The 18,585-nt window shown below is 41.7% G+C and overlaps 1 protein-coding gene across 15 annotated transcripts in view; it reads right to left on the bottom strand.

Annotated features, from left to right (window-relative positions):
- Positions 1-18,585, bottom strand: part of KCNMA1 (potassium calcium-activated channel subfamily M alpha 1) — a 710,543-nt gene that overhangs the window by 151,757 nt on the left and 540,201 nt on the right. For all 15 annotated transcript variants that reach the window (XR_013763654.1, XM_079138788.1, XM_079138796.1 and 12 more), the window contains exon 15: positions 5,011-5,120. Coding sequence is in view for 14 of the 15 variants with exons in the window: in XM_079138788.1 (XP_078994914.1) it covers positions 5,011-5,120 (110 nt within the window). In the remaining variant the exon portion in view is untranslated. The remainder of the gene's footprint in view (positions 1-5,010; positions 5,121-18,585) is intronic.

The raw sequence follows: 18,585 nt of genomic DNA, 5'->3' as shown, positions 1-18,585 counted from the left end.
AATGGTACAAATATCCCAAATTGTTTAAATATCTGGTCTGTTGACTGGTGACTGATAGGCAGGAGAATTCACTGGACAGTAAGGGTTAACAGAACTTGGAAATGCCACAAGGTATGTCTTTCTTTCTAGGTGCTTCTATTTTATGGGGACTGAGGGGGTGGAAGAAAAAGGAGGGGCAACTGGGGGGAAACGACATTAACTAGTACTGAGAGGGAAATGATAATCCTATTTTAGAGATGAGGAAACTGGGAGTAACACCAAGTCCAAGGTAGGCAGCTGGTAGCGTCCAAGGAAGGGGGTCCACAAAGACCCAAACCTGTATCAGGCAAGTGGCCCATGCCAGGGTTTGAGCCCAGATCTTTGCAATTCCGTGGCTCACACTCTGTGCCTGACACAGCATCCTCTTGTGGAAGTCGCTCATATGCAGGACCCTGCCCATCTCCCTGCAGGTTTGGTGCTGGCCCAGCACGTTCACATTTGCCCACAGGGGAAGGTGGAGGGAGGAGCAGGTGGTTTGCAGGTGTTCAGGTAACACTGGAATGCTCTCCCTCCTTTAGGTCCCAAAGCTCCTATGCTTTGGGGTGACTGCCATAGAGTTCCAGGGGCAAAACCAAGGGGACATGCTTAGGAGCTGCTGGCCCTTGAAAGGAACATCCTGTGAGCATCTTGGGGAAGGTCCAGGCTGGGCCCACCATGATCTCTAATGAGGCCAAAAGATGACTTCAGGGGTTGGCCTTGACCCAGCTCTTGTTTCCCAAGGACTTTCTACATTTGTGCTTATTTGTCCTTCCCAGTGGATCCTGCCTTACTTACCCCAGTGGAGACCTGACTACAGGCTTTAAAGGGCTCAGTGCCCCCACGTCTTTTCCCTGTACTGATCTGGATTAGGCCTGGGGTGTGGGGAGAGCAGTCAGTGGTTCTCCTGGCATGGCAAAGTGCCAACTCAGTCCTGTCCCTGGAGGTTGCAGAACACCCCACGTGAAGAGGGAAAGACGGAAAGAAGCTCAAGCAAAGGCCCCAGTTTTAACACAAGCTTGCAACATGTGGCCCTCCTATAATTCTATGGCTAAAACATTCCAGTGACTGAGCCCAAAGTGGGGAACAAGAATAGGTTATTCCAGGGTGCGAAGTGGGATCGTGAGATAGGAGTTCTAATCCTCAGACTTTGAATCAGAACCGCCTGGCTTCCTTGTTTAAAACAATAAACATTTTCAGGACTCGTCCCAACATGAATATCTGGAGATGAAGCTGGATGTCACTCCATTTAATAAGCTCCCCAGGGAATTTCTGAGAAGCCAGCTGTCAAGGAGCACCTACTCTGAGTCTCCCCCACTGCGCCAGGCAGGGTCAGAGTCCTGGTCTGTAACCTGTCTGGCAGGTGGCTTTGGAGGGGGCATCCATGTCCTCTGATTTATAAAACAGGAATAGTCACATTAATATAAACATTATAGGATGGTTGAGAGGATAAATGAGAAAATATAGATGAAAGGTTTGATATGATTTTGTATTTTGTCTAAAGTAGCTTCTGGTTTGGGAATAAAGTTGTATCTCTTGCTCACACACACAGTGCAGCTAGAAGGCTGGTACTGAGAAGTTCAAGTACAGAGTTGATGTGAGTCTCATCCTGGACAAGAGAGTATTGAGAAAGTATCTCTGGGCTGGAATTTTTTTCTTGGACCGGGGATTGAACCCAGGGGCACTTAACCACTGAGCCACATTACCAGCCTTTTTTCATATTTACTTAAAGACAGTTTCTCACTGAGTTATCAAGGACTTGCTAAATTGCTGAGGCTAGCTGTGAACTTGAGATCCTCCTACCTCAGTCTCCCGAGCCACTGGGATTACAGGTGTGCACCACTACACCTGGCTAGGCTTGACATTTTTAAGAAGCTAGCTTTGGGAGGCCTTCTGCCCCTCCTGCCTTCTCTCCAGTTCCTTTCTGTTCTCTTGGGAAATGACCTTGAACTTTACCTATGTATTTGGCCCCTTATCTTTCCACAGACAGACTGAGAAAACTCCAAGCTCTCCTGTGCAGTGATCCCATCCTGTGAAGTGGCATTCTGCCAGCCTGGGGGAAGAACAAATTTATTTCTTTTCATGCTTTAAGACATTATTGGCCGCATATTGTTTTAGTGCAGCACATAATTACAGAAACTGCTCTGAAAATCTGTATATTTTATCTGTGCTTTATTATACCCAGAATATTCTCCAATTCTTTTTCTTCTCCCCGAACCAGCCTAAAATATATTTTGGCGTCCTTTATGTCATCTTGAAATTGAATAGCCAATTCTTACAGTAATGAAAATACTTATGCGCCAGCCGAGTGATATACAACACTACACTCTAATTACGGCTGTGCTTTAATTAACCTGAATTGAAGAGTGTTATCATTAAACTGCTGGTAACTTTGAGTTATAGCTTTTCTTTAATTTAAAGTAGAAAACACAGATAATTAAGCCTCCAGATAATCAAATGCTTGAGGAGAGCTTCAATGTTTTGGGATGTTCCTAAATCTCATTAAATGTCCTTTCTTTATTGATTAGTTCCACCTCTGCTGTATCATTGCATTAAGGAATAATAGCACTAAGTTGAACACATTCTCACTCACATCAGAAGTTGGCTTTTTTTTTTTTTTTCTTTCTTTTTTTTTTTTGTATTCTGGTAGCTTTACTGAACAAACACTCAATTCTCTGATAGCAGGGTAGGTCTGAGTGATTTTCTCCTCCTTGGGACATATTCTAAACATGCAAATCAATCAAGGGAAATATTCAAGCAGCACTGTATCTACCTGTGCCTGACTCTAGAGCCAGTGCTGAAGGCCAAGTTTCACACCACCCAGCAGGTCAGGGTTGACAAGATCATGTATGCACAATGCCAGATCTGGGATGTGGATGCTACCCTGGCCTCCTTGAAGACATCAGGATGGGGGACTGTACCAACCCTTTGCTATAACAAATGGGAGTCAGTCCTGCAGGTCCTGTATGGCCACAGTGAACTTTCAAGAGAGGCCAGAAATCCAGTTTTTGTGCGAAATACCACTTTAAAAAAAAAAAATGGGCCACATGCCTTTAAGAAATGAAACATTAGGCAACTATATGTCCAATGTACCCTGTGAGTATCAGAGCCCCTAGTGGCAGCAGTCCTCACCCTTCTTAGTCCTCAAATGAACTGACTCCCATTCCAGGGGCAGAATAAGAGAGAGGCGAGAAAACAGGAAGAACCAAGGGCCTTCTGAGGGATCACTGGTATCAGACACACACTAGTCAGTGACCAAGCAAGAGGGTTTAGAGACTCCCCAGTCTACACCCCTAACTCTATGAGACCCCTCCCTTGGCAGTGGCAGCTCTACTGCATGCTCAGATCACCCCCACTATACACACACACACACACACACACACACACACACACATATATGAAGTTTCATTTTCCTTTTAGTAAAACCAGTTCTACGTCCAGGCTCCTCCTGGGGCTTTCCATCCTAGGCAGGCTGAGCTCCGAGGAGGAGAAACCTCCCCCAGAACAGCCCCAGCATTCCAGGGCCCGGCGCCTCTGAATGGTTAACTTCTTCCCATGGCAGAAAGAGAAATAGCTCTCAAAGAAAGGAGCAAGCGGGAGTTACAATAGGGCATCCATTTTCAGAAAATAACTCCTTCCGAATCAATTACCTATTCACTTTTCCAGTCCATTTAACATTTAAACTTTCGCTTAGAGACAGGGTGAGAAATTTCAGTAAACAGCCACACCATTTTGGAGTGCTTAGGGTCTGGGCCAGGCACTGGCAGCGTCCACCTGCTGTGTTCGCTGACAAGAGTCTCCAGGTAAACACAAAGCGACCAAGTGCTCCATCTCCCTCCCTGCTGCACAGGGAACAGAAGATGATGACACAGACAAACCCCCAAACCCTCTGGACTTTCCTTCCTTGTAAAGAGTTCATGGTTTTGTTCTGGCACCTTCAGACCTCCCTTTCCAGAAGGCAGGTTTGGTTAGTAAATGGACAGGGAGAGCAAGGAAATGGCTCTTCTTCCTCAGCCCAGTGGGCTCTCGGAGGTTTGATCAATGAGGCAGAGATCATCAATCCCATTATGCAGGTGTCAATAGATCAGGCTTAGCATCTCAGCATTCTCAGGGCTTCTGGGTTTTCACGGGGGACAAAGTCCCCATTTGGCTCAAACCCAGCACTTGAGATTCTAAGTGAGGAATCTGAGGCAGCTTTATGCCTCACGGGGGCCAACTGCAGCTCCTGAGGCGAGGTCCTCCCTGTAGCTGACCACCTCTTCAGCCTGCAGGGGCCGTGGCAGCCGTGCTCTGCTCCCTCCTGCTGAGCCAGTGCAGGAAGTTAAACCTTGCGACAACATGGCGGCTATCCATGCGGGGGCTGAATCGCTAAGGGTTCCTTTAAGGCCTCCTTTTGTACATTTGGTCACATGTTTCCTCAATAAACGGTAAAAGCACTTTGATGGTTTTATTTCAGTAGTTTCTCTCGTGTCTCTATAATCTGACTTGATGAGAAGACAGACTAAAATCCCTTAATTCAGGGTCTGGCAAGATTTGTGTTTGCAACATTAAAATCGGAGAGGGCTGGGGGTGTAGCTCAGTGGTAGAGTGCATGCTGAGCACGTGTTAGGCCCTGGGTTCAAACCCTAGGACCAAATATAAAAATAAAATTTAAAAATTAAATCAGAGAGAAAGTATTCATGCTACCCTTCTCACATAGGCCTACATTATAGGAGCACAATTTGAGATAGAGAGATTAATTGCAGTTCCTGAATTAGTACAAATGATGGATCCAAGCCCCAGATTCTCAGGTCTGGAGGATCTGGCACCAGGGGAAATCCCCAAGGCAGGGACATGTAATGAGCCACTTTGTTATTCATCATCACACAGAACTTAGCACACAGTACCCCCCAACCCTCCAATAATTGCCAAGTGACCCAGAGGTAGGTGACTTTCTGTGAGGGGTACATTAAATATGCCCGAGAGCTAATGAACACCCAGTCAACAGTCACTTACTCACAAACAGTAGGGAAGGACAGACCCACGAAGGCACTGGAGAGATATTCTGTGTACATTTCATTGGAGACTCCTTCCAAATAGTATTTCTGCCATGTGTCTTCCTCAATCTGAGGAAGAAGAAAACAGGGAGAAGGTTTAAAATATGACTGTAGACTGCAAAGGAAGCAAGGTATAGCCTGGGACAAAGAAATAAAATGCACTGGTTAGATGACCCTGACCTCAGCAACCAGGAACAAACCCATAGTGCCCATCCAATGACCCTGAACCCAAAGACTTGAAAGACAGCCCCGTTAAAGTACAGTTTCTTTTTTTAACCTGTGTGATTTCTAAGGGTGTGGCGACATGGGCACTCACCCACAATAATGATAGACAAGTCAGCTAATACAAGTTTTTTTGGAGAGAGATTTTGCAATAGTTTTTAAAATTTGTAAAAGCATGTACTCTCTTACATGGCAACTCCACCTTAAATATTCATGGCAAAGAAACAAGTACACAAATACAGGAAGATATGTACAAGAATACTCTACTTATTGTATAGAAGCACACTATACAATGGTGGAATACTGAGAATCAATTAAAAATTATGAAAAAAATGGACAATTGGATAGTAATTTGATAAAAACCAACATTATAAAATGTGTATAGTCTGATCCTACTTAAAAAAAAAAGACTTAAAGTCAACTGAACACTTGTAAAGACACAGAAAAAAATCTGGAAAGTTTTATATGAAAATATTAGCAATGGTGTCTGAATGGTAGAATAACATTTTTTCCCTAGATTTCTGTACCATCTGAAGGCTTTTACAATGGAGGTGTGTATATATTACAACAAAACAATACATTTCTGCTCTGGAAAATACAATTTAGCAGACCCTACCTGGCATGTCACAATGAGTAAAATGTTTCAGAAAGCTCTTGCCCCAAATGTCACTAAAATAAGTATTTTCTTTTTTCCCTAACTAATCAAGTTCAGCCAGTTTTGCCAACAACCCTATTCGTGCTATGTGTTTCTGGGAGGATTTTACATTTGGATTCAATTTTGTTTTGTCTTTTTGTGTTTGTTTGTGGTGCTGGGGATCCAACCTGGGCTTCATGCATGTTGTAAGCACGCTACCACTGAGCCCCATTCCCAGCCCCATCGGGATCAATAGGGAATCATAACAAGAAGGCTGAGGGAGCCGAGGGATGCCAAGGACCTGTCCCTGAAGGCAGGCAGACTATGTGTCCTCCACCTGCTGCCTCCCACACTTTCCTTCCTGCAAAGTCTTCAATAGGAGGAAGATGAGAGGAAGCTGCCCAGGCAACAGGAAGTGGCTCTTTCTAATTTCTGGTTCTGTTCTTGTGTTCAAAGGCATCTTGCCTGTGGCTGATTGGTCAGATAACCAGGAGAAATGAAACATTTGGATTTGAAAGAAACAAGGAAACCGTGGGAAAGAGGACAGTCATCATCTACTCACTGACGCTGTGGTATACAAAAGTCAAGAATGAAATTAGAAATAAACTGAAAGTCCCTGCCTTCAGATGATTTGTCTGCTTCGTGATCAACCTGGGTAATTAGGTTAAGGCTGAACAGCTTCTAGCATGCTCCCACACACGAGGCATGGGCTATGCAGAGTTGCTGGGTATGGGCTGTTCATCTGCTCACTGGTCTTCCCCAGAATGGGCTCCTTCAGAAAACTAGCTTCTCAACCTTTCTGCTGATAGGTAGGAAGATCATAAACATTAACTGCAATGTGTTCGGCTAAGCACGAACTCTTTAATTGTTCTAAATCTAACATTCCAACAAATTTCTTCAAATAAAAAATATTCACTAATTTTAACTAATTTGAAGAAAGCCAAGTGTGCATTAATAGAAATTTTTGAAATTCAGAATATTTTGGAAACCATATTGTCATAATTTATTTCATTGGTAAGTAGGATCCTATATGAAGTATTGCTACTTGTACATCCTCAAGTAGAGCCTTATGAGTAGATAGTACCCCTAAAGTATAAGAATTTAGCCTACTCCTTCAGCAGAGACATTTCTTTTGTAGTATGCTGTTTTAATATAATTTAAATATTATAAATATAATAAATATAAATATATTTATATTTATTATAAATATTAAATATTAAATATAATAAATATAATTTAAATATTATAATTGATTTTCAAAAATAATGAATATATGAACCTTTATGTTAATTGTTCCTGATTGCTGGTGAGATGCCTCAGTTACAATGGTTTTAACATAGTTCCTTTAATTATGGTCAGTATGTTCATGCCTCTGTGTCCCAAAAGAGTTATTCTTTACAAAAAATTTTATTGTAGGTTAATCACTAAAGTTTTAAATAAGTAGAAACAGATTCTTTATAAGGTAATGATATGATTCATGTTTGTTTTAAAATTAGAGAAAAGTGTTTCATTGATTTATTCCTTCAGCAAATGTTTATTGAACAAATTATGTATTTTAGTACTTTCTCTGGTTGCTGATTAAATCTTATTTTAAAACTGGCATTTATTTTTCCGTATTTTCCCCTTTGCCAGAAAAAGCAGCAGGCACGTCTGGCTAAGATGTATCTGACCACACATATCTGACTCGTACTGATTCTTCCACGTCCCTTTTCCTGCACGATTGCCCTCGTGGCTCCTCTAAAATGCTTGAGGACTAAAAGTCGAATAACTGGAAAAAGCGCACAGAGCATTTTGTAAGACAAAGTGCCTCTTTCACATCCATATGTAGATTTTCAGACAATAACTTGCAACGTTAGAGTAGCATTGAATCAACTGTATCCAAGCTGACGAGTTTAAATCCATTGTTCTAAATCTGCTAAAAATTTCTCCAACTTTCACACCATTTCCATGTGGAAAGCCAACACTTTTTTGAGGTTTTTGATGAAGGCATTCTACACACACAAAAGTAGAAAATTGCTACATGCATATCTTTTCAAGACATGTAGTTGGGAATACAAAGTGGTTCAACTGCTATGGGAAAACAGACGGGTGGTTCCTCAAAAAACGAAAGACAATTATCCTATGATCAGCAATTCCACTTGTAGGTATATAAGCAAAGGAACTAGAAGCAGGATCTCAAATCTATGTGTGTTTACCCATGCTTATAGCAGCATTATTCATAATAGCCAAGGGGCGGAAGCAGCCCAAGTGACTATGAACAGACAAATGGACAAGCAAAATGTGGTCCACACTTGCGATGGAATATTATTCAGCCTTGATCAGGAGGGAAATTCTGACTCATGCTGCAACGTGGATAAAACCTGAAGGTGTTATGCCACTGAAATAAAACAGTCACAAAAAGACAAATACTTAATGATTCCACTTATTTGAGGTTCCTAAACTGGTCAGATTGATGGAAGCAGAATATGCAAAGGTGTTTGCAGGGATGGAGGTGCAGCAATGGGAGTCACTGTATAAATGATAGGAAGGCATCAGTTTTGCAAGATTAAGGAGCTCTGGAGATGGATGGCGGTCATGTTTGCACAACCATGTGAGTGTACTTAATACCACAGAACCATACACTTAAAAATAGTTAAGATGGTTAATTTTATGTTATGTGTATTTTACCACAATTAAAAAGTGTTAAAATCCATATGCGTAAGGTAGGAGCAGAATTAGTAATTATAATTGATACTGAGACCCTTTAATCCTTAAAGGGAAGAATGACAAGCTATGCTAGAGCAAGGACAGGAATAGGCCAATCACATCAAGAGAGTCAGGAAGGAAGACCAGCCTTATGACATTGTAGTGCAATGTCAGGAAAAGGGACCCAGGAAAAGCTTTAATCATCTCTCCCTATCAAAGTTCACCTTTCTGAGTCTCAAGTTCGGTGTCTTCAACTTACTTTGAAAACGCAAAAACAACATGAGCTTTCCCCTCGCCTCTGTCAATGCATTTTAGAATAGGAAAAGTGGGTGTAAATTATGCTGAATTTAAAACCCTGTGCTTAATACCAAGAAAATGACAGTGAACCAAGAAATCTGTGGAGACTGGAGGGAGTTATTGTCATTAGGATTCTGCTTCCACAGATGATAAAACTGAGGCACCAGAGGTTAAGTAACCTACTGAAGGTCACAAAGCCAATCAGTGGTACAAACAGGAATCAGAGTTCATGTTCTCAGGGCAGATGGCCCAGGAAGAGGGGGATAGATAGCAGGGAAGATATGCCATATATAAGTGCCTAAGGGGGAAACACCCGAGCAGAAGTTCAGCAAGGACTCAAAAGCTCAGACCTGGAGCCCTGCCCACGGATGTTAGAGATCGACAAGAACCATTAATGATTTTGAGCTCAGCCAAAAGGGTCCTTCAGGCTTTCTTGCAGAGGATAAAAGCATCATTTCTATTATATAAAATGGAACCACCCCAGTCTATAACTTCTTGCTGAAAATAGTACATGCTGTTCCCCACATTTGTGTTGTCAATGTATTTTTAACTGTAATGTGAAGACACACTTTCCAGCAGAAAAATGAAGGAATGGGACCAAAATGACTTAGGGAAAGGTGCCAAAATTAATTTGCCAGCCATTCGGCAATCAGTCAAAGGCAAAGCATTTCCTGAGGCAGCAATTTATCCTCTGGCTGTCACATCAAATCCCAGCTGTTTTAGAAGAGCACCTAGCAAGGATGAGCAGGTGATGTGCTGCAGGTCCTTATTCATCAAATACACACAGAATTGTCAGTGAGCAAAGGGAATTGAGCCATTGGGTTAGCTTGTCTACCCCTCTCTTGGTTTTATTTATCTACCCTTCATTACCTAATTTTTCAACCAGTCTAGTTTAACCTCCCAAGCAAATGGTTTTACACCAATCCAGCTCTACCATCAAATGTACCAAAATATCAGCCTTGGCTCCTGGAAAGTCACGCCTTCCTGATCCCAGGTTCTGCATATGCCTCTAATGGTAGCACAGTAATGATGCCTTTTATTTTTTATGTTTCCTGTGATTAGAGTGAAACTGTGTTTCTCTAATGCTAACAGCCTAGTGAATGTGAAAAATTCAACCCTCCTGGCTGGGATCTCTTACAGCCACTGTGATTTCTGTTCCCAGTAAAGAGTCCAAAAAACTCTGTTGATTACAGCCAAATAATTTTAAGAAAGTCCATTCCTATCTCTGGAATCATACAAATAATTCCAAAGGTTATCATATACCAATTCTTATTTAATTGAAAATAATACACTGTTTTAATCCAAATATGTTATAGTATGTACATAAAAAATAAAGTACTAAGAGAAAATTATAAAAACCAATGATCATTGCATTAAGAGAAGCAATAGATGGGTCATAACAATTGCACATTAATGCTGCCCCCAAACTGGCAGTAGTATTAATAAGCATTTATTGCATTTACCATTTTTAAAAAAATGTATCTGAATTCTCAGTGAACAGTGGTCCTCTAAGGGATGAGGTTTCAAATCACAGGAGTGCTTGATCAGAATTAATTAGCCACATATGAATGACTATTTGGACATATAAACTATAAAATAATATATTGCTACTGTCCTTTAGATGTGACAGTCTGAACAGAGCCCAGTGACATGAACTGACCAACATTATCTCAGGGCCCATGAAAACATATTTATTCTGCCAAAAAAGAGAGAGCACCCCAGAACATGTCAAGTCCCTGATGACCACAATAAACATGGAAGCCAATGAGTGTGTGGGCTTGTTACTAAAACAAGTGGGGTCCTGTATACCCATTTCTGCACGGCCTGCACTGCCAATGGGGGAAGGTCTCACCAATGCCATACTTCTCCTCTCTTGTTGGAGAGAACAATGTTAAGAACAACCAGGTGGTAACAGGACTTCACTATTGAGTTTCTTGAATTTTCTATTTGGTTTTCCTTTATGTTCTAATGTCAATGAGTTTGTTATAGCTCTGATCAAAGGGCATGCGTTTATCTCCTTCTCCACCCCTTCTTAGCCTCCAGCTCTTTAGTATCATTACAAATCCTAAAAGCAACTCATACAATTAAAAAATCAGAACGTGTGAATCTTGCTCCCTGAGGTCCTAGAAGGTGCTGGCACAGAGAATGCTTCCCTGCACAGCTTTCTGGGGTGGCGGGAATTGTGACAAAGCAGAAACCAGAGGAAGAGAGCAGAGGAAAATGGTTATTTGTACCTTTCCAGAATGTACTACTTCTCTGTGCCAAATTGCATATCAATGCTGTACTTCCTGGATGTGGTCTGAGGTCAGCAGCCTTTCTGAGAGGAGCATTGGATTTCAGGGACTCCATAACAATTTGGCATTCCATAATTGTGGCCAATTTCAGATTGTATTTTCCAGGATGTGTGAATAGGATGAAAGGATCTCAGATTTTTCCAAAGGCTTCAGAACAATGTCAATTAAAACAAATTATTTGAGATTTGATGGAATGCCAGGTAACTGGTTGCTTCAGCACTGAATGAATAAATAAACAACTCCAAAGATTAATTTCGGGGTGAACTTGAGCCAAATCTCTTACTCTCAGACAAGTGGGCTGCAGACTATCAAATGAGATTTCTTCCATCAGACATTATGAAAAAAAAAATCAGCCTGCATGAGGTGTTCAGAGAGAAATTAACATACCACACCACATGCAAAAGCATTAAAATGCATGTCATTTTCCCCACTACATTACCCCAACCCAGACCATGTCTGGAGAGACATGGAATGTCGTAGGGACTGAAGATAAAGGAAAGGTTAGCAGAAAGAGGGACATGTGAACTTTTAAAAAGAGCAATTACTTAGAAATTATTTAAGAGGGTGTTACCTCTCTGTCAGGAAAATGGTATTTTTTTCAATATGTAGAAGGCTTTTTCATCCTCTTTTTTTCTCTTCAAGGTACTTTGGCTTAAAAGATGTCTAACCTTTTTAAAAACTGGCCTACTCACTATCTGACCAAATAGGAATCTGATTTTGCAGTGTTGCTCATAGTGAAGGACATCTTCACTTGTGCCTCAAATAAGGTTCTTGAAATACCACTCAAAATAATTCTAATCTGGGCGGAGTGAGCCAGAAGCGAAAGTCCCCACACCGACAACTGCCTCCCCCAGCCATCTAACCATCCATAGGACAGTTCAGCCCTGCATCCTGGACTTTCCAGGATAGCGCCTCCTAACTACCTGAGGTGAGGGATCAGCGTTTTGATATATTTCTAAGAACCACTATTTTGAAGAACCAAGCTTTTGTAGAATTGAATAAAAATAAATTTATACAAAAAGAAATGAAAAAGTAAGACCTGCCAGGTACAAGATCAATATTTTTATCATTAGATCCAACCAACATAAAATTAATCTATCATATTGCTTTAAGTTTTTTTTTTTTTATTTTCTGTACTTATCTCCTCTCAGGTCAGTACTAAACAGTTCACAACATTCATCCTTGGACCACGGACCACACCTGGAATTGTGCTGGTCTACAGTATGGGACCACTCTATCTTTTAAACCTTACCTCCTACAATTTCCCCTAAGTTTCACAAAGGTAAAATTTATTCTCAACTAAGATTTCACAAAGGCAAACTTGGCAGAATTTACCAGCAGATATTACCTGAAACCAAAGAGAGTGGAAAAGGGGTTCTGTTTTGTCCCACATTAGGATGTAGATTATTATTATTTTTTATTGTTTAAAATCCAGTTTTATTTTTTTGTTCTGTACTTTAAAAATTTTTTTTTATTTTTTTACAGACTGAATTTTGATTCATTGTACAGAAATGGGGTATATCATTTCGTTTCTATGGTTGTGCATGATGTAGATTCATACCATTCAAGTAATCATACATGTACATAGGGTAATGTTATCTGTCTAAGCACAGAGTTTTATCTTAATCTGTACTACCTGGAACAGAGTATGGTACACAGTAATTCCTAAATAATACTTTTGAGTGAATGAAATAAATTTGGAGAGCAAACTGCATTTTTAATTTTATTGTATTTTTTAGTGCAATGCTCCTTAGCACATTTAACATGCTCATATGAACTATAGATCTCCAAGGAGGAAACAGTAATGGTCACAGAATCTTTTATTTCAAGGAGCGGCTCATGGACATGGGAAATGATTATCTAAAAGCTTCTACTCCTGGTTTCCCACACTGGTATCTTTGTTTCCCTCCACCTTCTATTAGAAATACATCTATGTCCATTTTCAGTTGTCAAAAATCCAACCTTTTGTGTGAGGTTCAAATCATATGCCACCTCATTTTCCCAATTTGATGTGCTCCACCCTACTTTAATGGGAATCCAAATTGCACTCAACTCAGGGAGGCTACAAAGACTAAATGAGACAATCTGTATGGAATGCTTAGGACAGTAGCCGGCATAAAACATGCTCAGTATGTGGAAGTGAACACGGGCCACCTTTAGAGCATTTAATTCTTTGGACACCTGACAACTGCAATAAAGCAAAAATCAGAACAGAAGTTACTCCTTTGTTAGACTGCAAGCTCCTTCAGGGAAAAGCTGTCTTGTTCAACTCTGTCTTCTAGAATAAGCTGCAAAGAACTTTGCAAATAAGAGATGCTCAATTAATACTTGCTGAGTTGAACTAAGCAAGAGAAAACTGGAGAAAGAGACACAAACAAGCAAGCAGAATTTTTCCAAGCTTCTAATCATAAGAAAGCATGAATAACTTCACAGCATGTAGTGCTGGAGCAAGAAAAAAAGCAATTTTTGCCTCTGAATACTGAAAAATTCTGCACTCTTAGGATCTAACAGGGAGTATACATAATTAGGTCATTTTAAAACTCCCCAGAAAACTTCTTACTATGAGCAATATTTTCTGGGAAATTTTATCATCACAGAACTTCTTGGTGACTTGTGGCCTTCTCAAAGCTCAATGCAGTAACTTAGAGACTTGAGGTTGAAAGTAGCAACTTTCAGGAAAAAGTGTCCATCTCCAGTCTAACTGGAGTCCTTCCTTCTGGTGGAGTCCTACTTCCATCCCTTGGAAAGGAGCCCTTTCTCCCTGTGTCAGCCTGTGCTGCTCTCCGCATGTGGCTAAGCTCCTCTTTGTCTTCTCCTTGCCTTCACTTTTCTGATTCCAATGTCAAGTCAAACAAAAATTCAGGAGAAAATAGACTGAGCCCAGCAAAGACTATATTTGGCTATTTCATTATCCTAAATTCTAAAATGGAGACCAACACCAACTGCTAATCTTTTTTTTTTTTTTTTTTTTTTAAGCTGGGAGAAGAGGAAAGGAATTAGAAAGAAGAGAATGTTTCAGTCAGCACAGGAATTATAAGCTTGCTTTTAATGACAAACAACTCGAGAGTTGCCTATGCCTTTGAGGAATCTTCAGCATTGCAGATAGTTTGGTGAGAATACCATCCAATTCCTTACCAGCAGATACATCTGAACTTTCACCTAAAAGTCCTCTGAAACCCTGAGTCTGTGCTTCCTAAACTTTGATGGACATGTATATTCCTTGAGGGAACTTGGTAAAAGGCAGTTTCTGGTGCCATAATCCAGGGATGAGGTTTAAGATGCTGCTGACCAGTTCCCAGAGGTTGCCTATGCTGCCCACATAGGGACCACCCTTTGAGTAGCCAGGAGCTCCTCTTATGGACAGTGAAGAACTGGGAACAAGGAGTCTTCACTATGCCTCTGATGATCAGTGAATGAGGGGAATCCATTGCAGCTTAAAGATTTGAGTTAGAGATGAAAAAAGAATGCTTTCCATGAAGTACTGCTAAATATCAGAGCCAGTTACAGAGAAAGCTTGTAGATAATTAGGCACAAGATGGGTATCCAAGTGTTTGGGTTGTAGTGGTAATTAGTCTAAGCCATATTTCAGGGGTCCAGATTTATCTACTTAGTCTCTTTCCATTGATCCAATGACCCCAATAATAGCTTCATCTCCATTTGAATATGTGCTGTGTACATATAGTAGCAAGATAGCGTACCTATATTTAATTCAATTAAAAATAAAGTTTCAGAGAATGGCCCTGATTTGCATCCCTAATTTCTATTCAAATTTCCCATTTCAGGACACAGTATTGAGTGTGAGGACAAAAACACTCGCCAACCTAGTCCCATTTTAGTGACAGCAGATTCTGGATACTTATGTCTCCTATCGCTGTACAATATGGCCTAATAAAGTCGAGCCAAAGAGACTAGATTTCATTTCGAAGCAAAGGGTTTGGTCATAAACTTTTGCTTTCTGGCTGAACAGAGCCATTCCAGCCTCAAGCATAAATTCTGCTAGTTTTAGGTATCTGGGTGATTGGGAAGCCAAATGGGTTATTTGTGAGCCAGGTATCAAAGGCAGAGGCATGCAGTTTATTGTGTATTCATTGTTATCTGGACAATCTCTTGCCAGTTAGAGAATATTTTCACAGGAAGTTAGAAATGACTTCAGAAATTCCCCTCTGCGGTTTCCTAGAGTGGATTTTAGGCCTCATCAAAAAGACATTTGGTTCAGAGATTGGAAGTGGGCAGCCTATAAATTGCTGAGGTATTTAGCTGGCCTCAGCAGTTTCCTTTTCCACGGCATGGCAACCACAACCCTGAATGCTCGCTGAGCACAGGAGCAGGGTGGGAAAGAACCTAAGCACATGCAGGCTCTGGGTTCAAATCCCAGCCTTATTGTGTGTCCCTGGGCCAAAGAGCACAACCTCTATAAGCCTTAGTCCCTTCGCCTGCAAAATAAGAGCAATAGTACCTACTCCAGGAAGAGAGCTGCAATGAGGTGCTAAGCCTAGTGATACCTGGCAAGAGGCAAGCATTCATGACACGCATGTCTCGGGCATTCCCATGGCACAGCCAGACTAAAAGATGGCATTTACCAAGCGTGTTCCTTGCAGAAGTTCTACAGATGTCAGCGATCATTATGAGTACTGAATGGATAGCAATGATGATGACAAAGATATATCTACTGGAACAAAATATCTAGAGGAACAAAATATATCTAGAGGAACAAAAGCCAATTATATGTTGATCTTGTAATTCATGGCTTCCTATTCCTTAAGCTAGAAGAGGCTGGACCATCACTGATCACCAAATGGTCCTCTAGAGGGAGAAGAAACACCAAGAAGTTTGAGTGTGTCTCCCCAAAGATAGCACTATTCTATGGAACTCCTCCCCAGCCTCTGTGGACCTTTCAGATGGCCAGTAAGCTAACCCTGAACAGCTACAGTGATAAGAGAGGAGCTGGAGGACACGCAGGTCTTCCAAAATAGTAGATGGGTCTAATATGGGCAGCACCATTAGTTGAGAGAAGATGGCCCAGCTCAGCTTTCTGAAGGGCCTTGAGCTAGCGTGACCATAGTGGCCAGAATGAATTAGTTCCTCCTGCTTCCTGGACTTGATGCCTTCTCATCTCCCTCCACTGGGGCTCCCTTGCTCCATTCACATCCCTCATCTCCTTTCTATCAAATGACCTCGCTCCTTACTTCCAGTCTCACCTCCTAGTCTAATTTTGAATTGATACCTCACATATCCTTAGTTCAGAAGACAGGCAGACTAACAAACTGGCCCTTGTTCAAAACATTATTTATAAAAGTATTTGTTCGACTTGCATTTGGAGGAGAGCCTAAGAATTCTGCCAGGTGAAAAGAGGGGGGAATGACTCCTGGCCAGAGCCCTCAGCCTCTGCCGCCCCAGCAATTTAATCCTGCCCCAATTTTGCAAATGGAAGTCAGCTAAAGAAAAACTTTGCAGCCTTTTAGAAAGCCTTTTAGAAAGCTTGGTAGAAAATATCTGTTGTTACTTGAATGTGCCCCTTGGGAGAAAGGAACTCATCCCTCCTCCCCCAGGGTGAACAGCTTACCCAAGTGTTTCAACCGATCACACACTTTATGCTCTCTGGGAGGAGTACTAGGGAGCCAATTTTCCTCCTTCTTGTTCCATTTATAGGAAGGTGTGAACACTCATTATGGATCAGTAACCCCAGAAAACCGCCAGGCTGGCCTCCATCCTGCAGTTGGCACAGGATGACATGAGCAGGAAGACTCACTCCTGAAGATCCTGTTGGGGCAGGCACGGGTCTCTCTGCCCACAGGCTCACTCGACCCATTGGTAAGTTTAAGCTGAGAATACATTTCAATGCATGGGGCAGGACTTGGGAGTTTGCTATCCCTTCTGAGTTGTCTGCAGGTAGCTCGTTCCAACACACAGCTGTTCTCCTTCCAGTCACCCCACTGCAGGGCTCTGTCCTGAGCACAGCTGCACCTGCTGGATGGGCTCTCTTTAGCATATGAGAAAGAACAGTCAGCTCATCTCCACTGGTTGCAGAAGCCTGGGGGAAAGTGGGACAGATGCACCGGGCTCTCACCTATTTGTGCACATAAAATCATCTGGCCTTGAGGGAGTGGGGGTCTTGGCAGAAATCTGAGGGGACTGGGGAACCAGTGTCATTTAGGCTGATGAACAATGCTGCTGCCTTGGAAAATGTATTCCATCAGGAAATTCTGCTGACTTCAGATCTTACCACCAAGAATTCCAGGGACCTCCCCCAACATCACTCATCTACAAAAACGTTGGCAACACAAAAATATAAGCACTACAGGTAGGCAAGTCTTTATGCCACCCTGCAGAGCACAGTTTTGTATGAGGATTATTCTTCTATCTTCTCCTGTTAGTGACCCAATTCTAGCCCAGTCTAAAGCCTCATCCCAAGTACAAACACAGGCAGCACTTCCACTCTCTTGTGAAAGGTAGAAGGAAAGAAATTAAAGACCAAGCATTAGATACTTTCATACACTGTTAATCTTCCCACAATCCCTAAACTCTTCCATTTCTTTATTTTATTTTATTTTATTTTTACACACAGGTAAAGCTCAGAGAGGTACAGTAACCTGCCCAAGGTCTTACAGCAAACCATGTCAAAGTCTTTCAGTTGTTCCCGCCCCATCCTCCCATCCACCGCACAACCACACAACTCCCATCATACTTCACAGGGGAGTGGAGTGGGGGTGAACAAGAAGAGCAAGGGCTGTGGGAGAGAATTTGTACTGTGGTTCACGAATGGAGAGGGGAAATGCCAACTGCACCCATGAATGATCGGGTCTAATCGCAATTAGCCTGGGACACCTAACCCCATTCTGAAAGAGGCACCAAGTACTCCTCTTTCACTGGTTCCTTCCTCACTAGACTACTCAAGGAGAGAGAGAGAGAAAAAAAATACCCAACCGCTGAAGGACCTGGCCTTCTCAATGCCAAAGTTTAGCTAAAACATGAAAGCAACAAAAACTCCTTAAGAAATGATACCTATTTTGTAACCATCTAGAAAATGAAGAAATTGACTAAATCCATTGTCCTAAAAAGTAATGCTGTGAATACGGAGGTTAGGAGTAAACACTGATTTCTGTAGGCAGACTGACAGCAAAGAGCTTTCTGCATAAGATCAGTGGCTACAGAGATGTATGTTACTTCTCAGTGGGCAAAGGTATCCTACCTACCGACAGGATATGGGGGACAAAAGGAGGAAGCAATATTCCTCACTCATATATGTCAATTAATTCCATCTACCTTCCATCCCCTAGTGCACAAGGAATACAGCCCTCAAGACAGGACACCTGTACTTCTACAAACCCGAAACCCTTACCAAAGGAACCGCATCACTCTTGTTACCATGAAATACATGTGGCAGTTAATTGTAAAATCTATA

This window comes from Sciurus vulgaris, assembly GCF_902686455.1.
Source record: "Sciurus vulgaris genome assembly, chromosome: 4".
Taxonomy (NCBI): Eukaryota; Metazoa; Chordata; class Mammalia; order Rodentia; family Sciuridae; genus Sciurus; species Sciurus vulgaris.
Note: the sequence above shows the minus strand (reverse complement) of the source record. Positions and strands in the feature narration are given on the sequence as shown.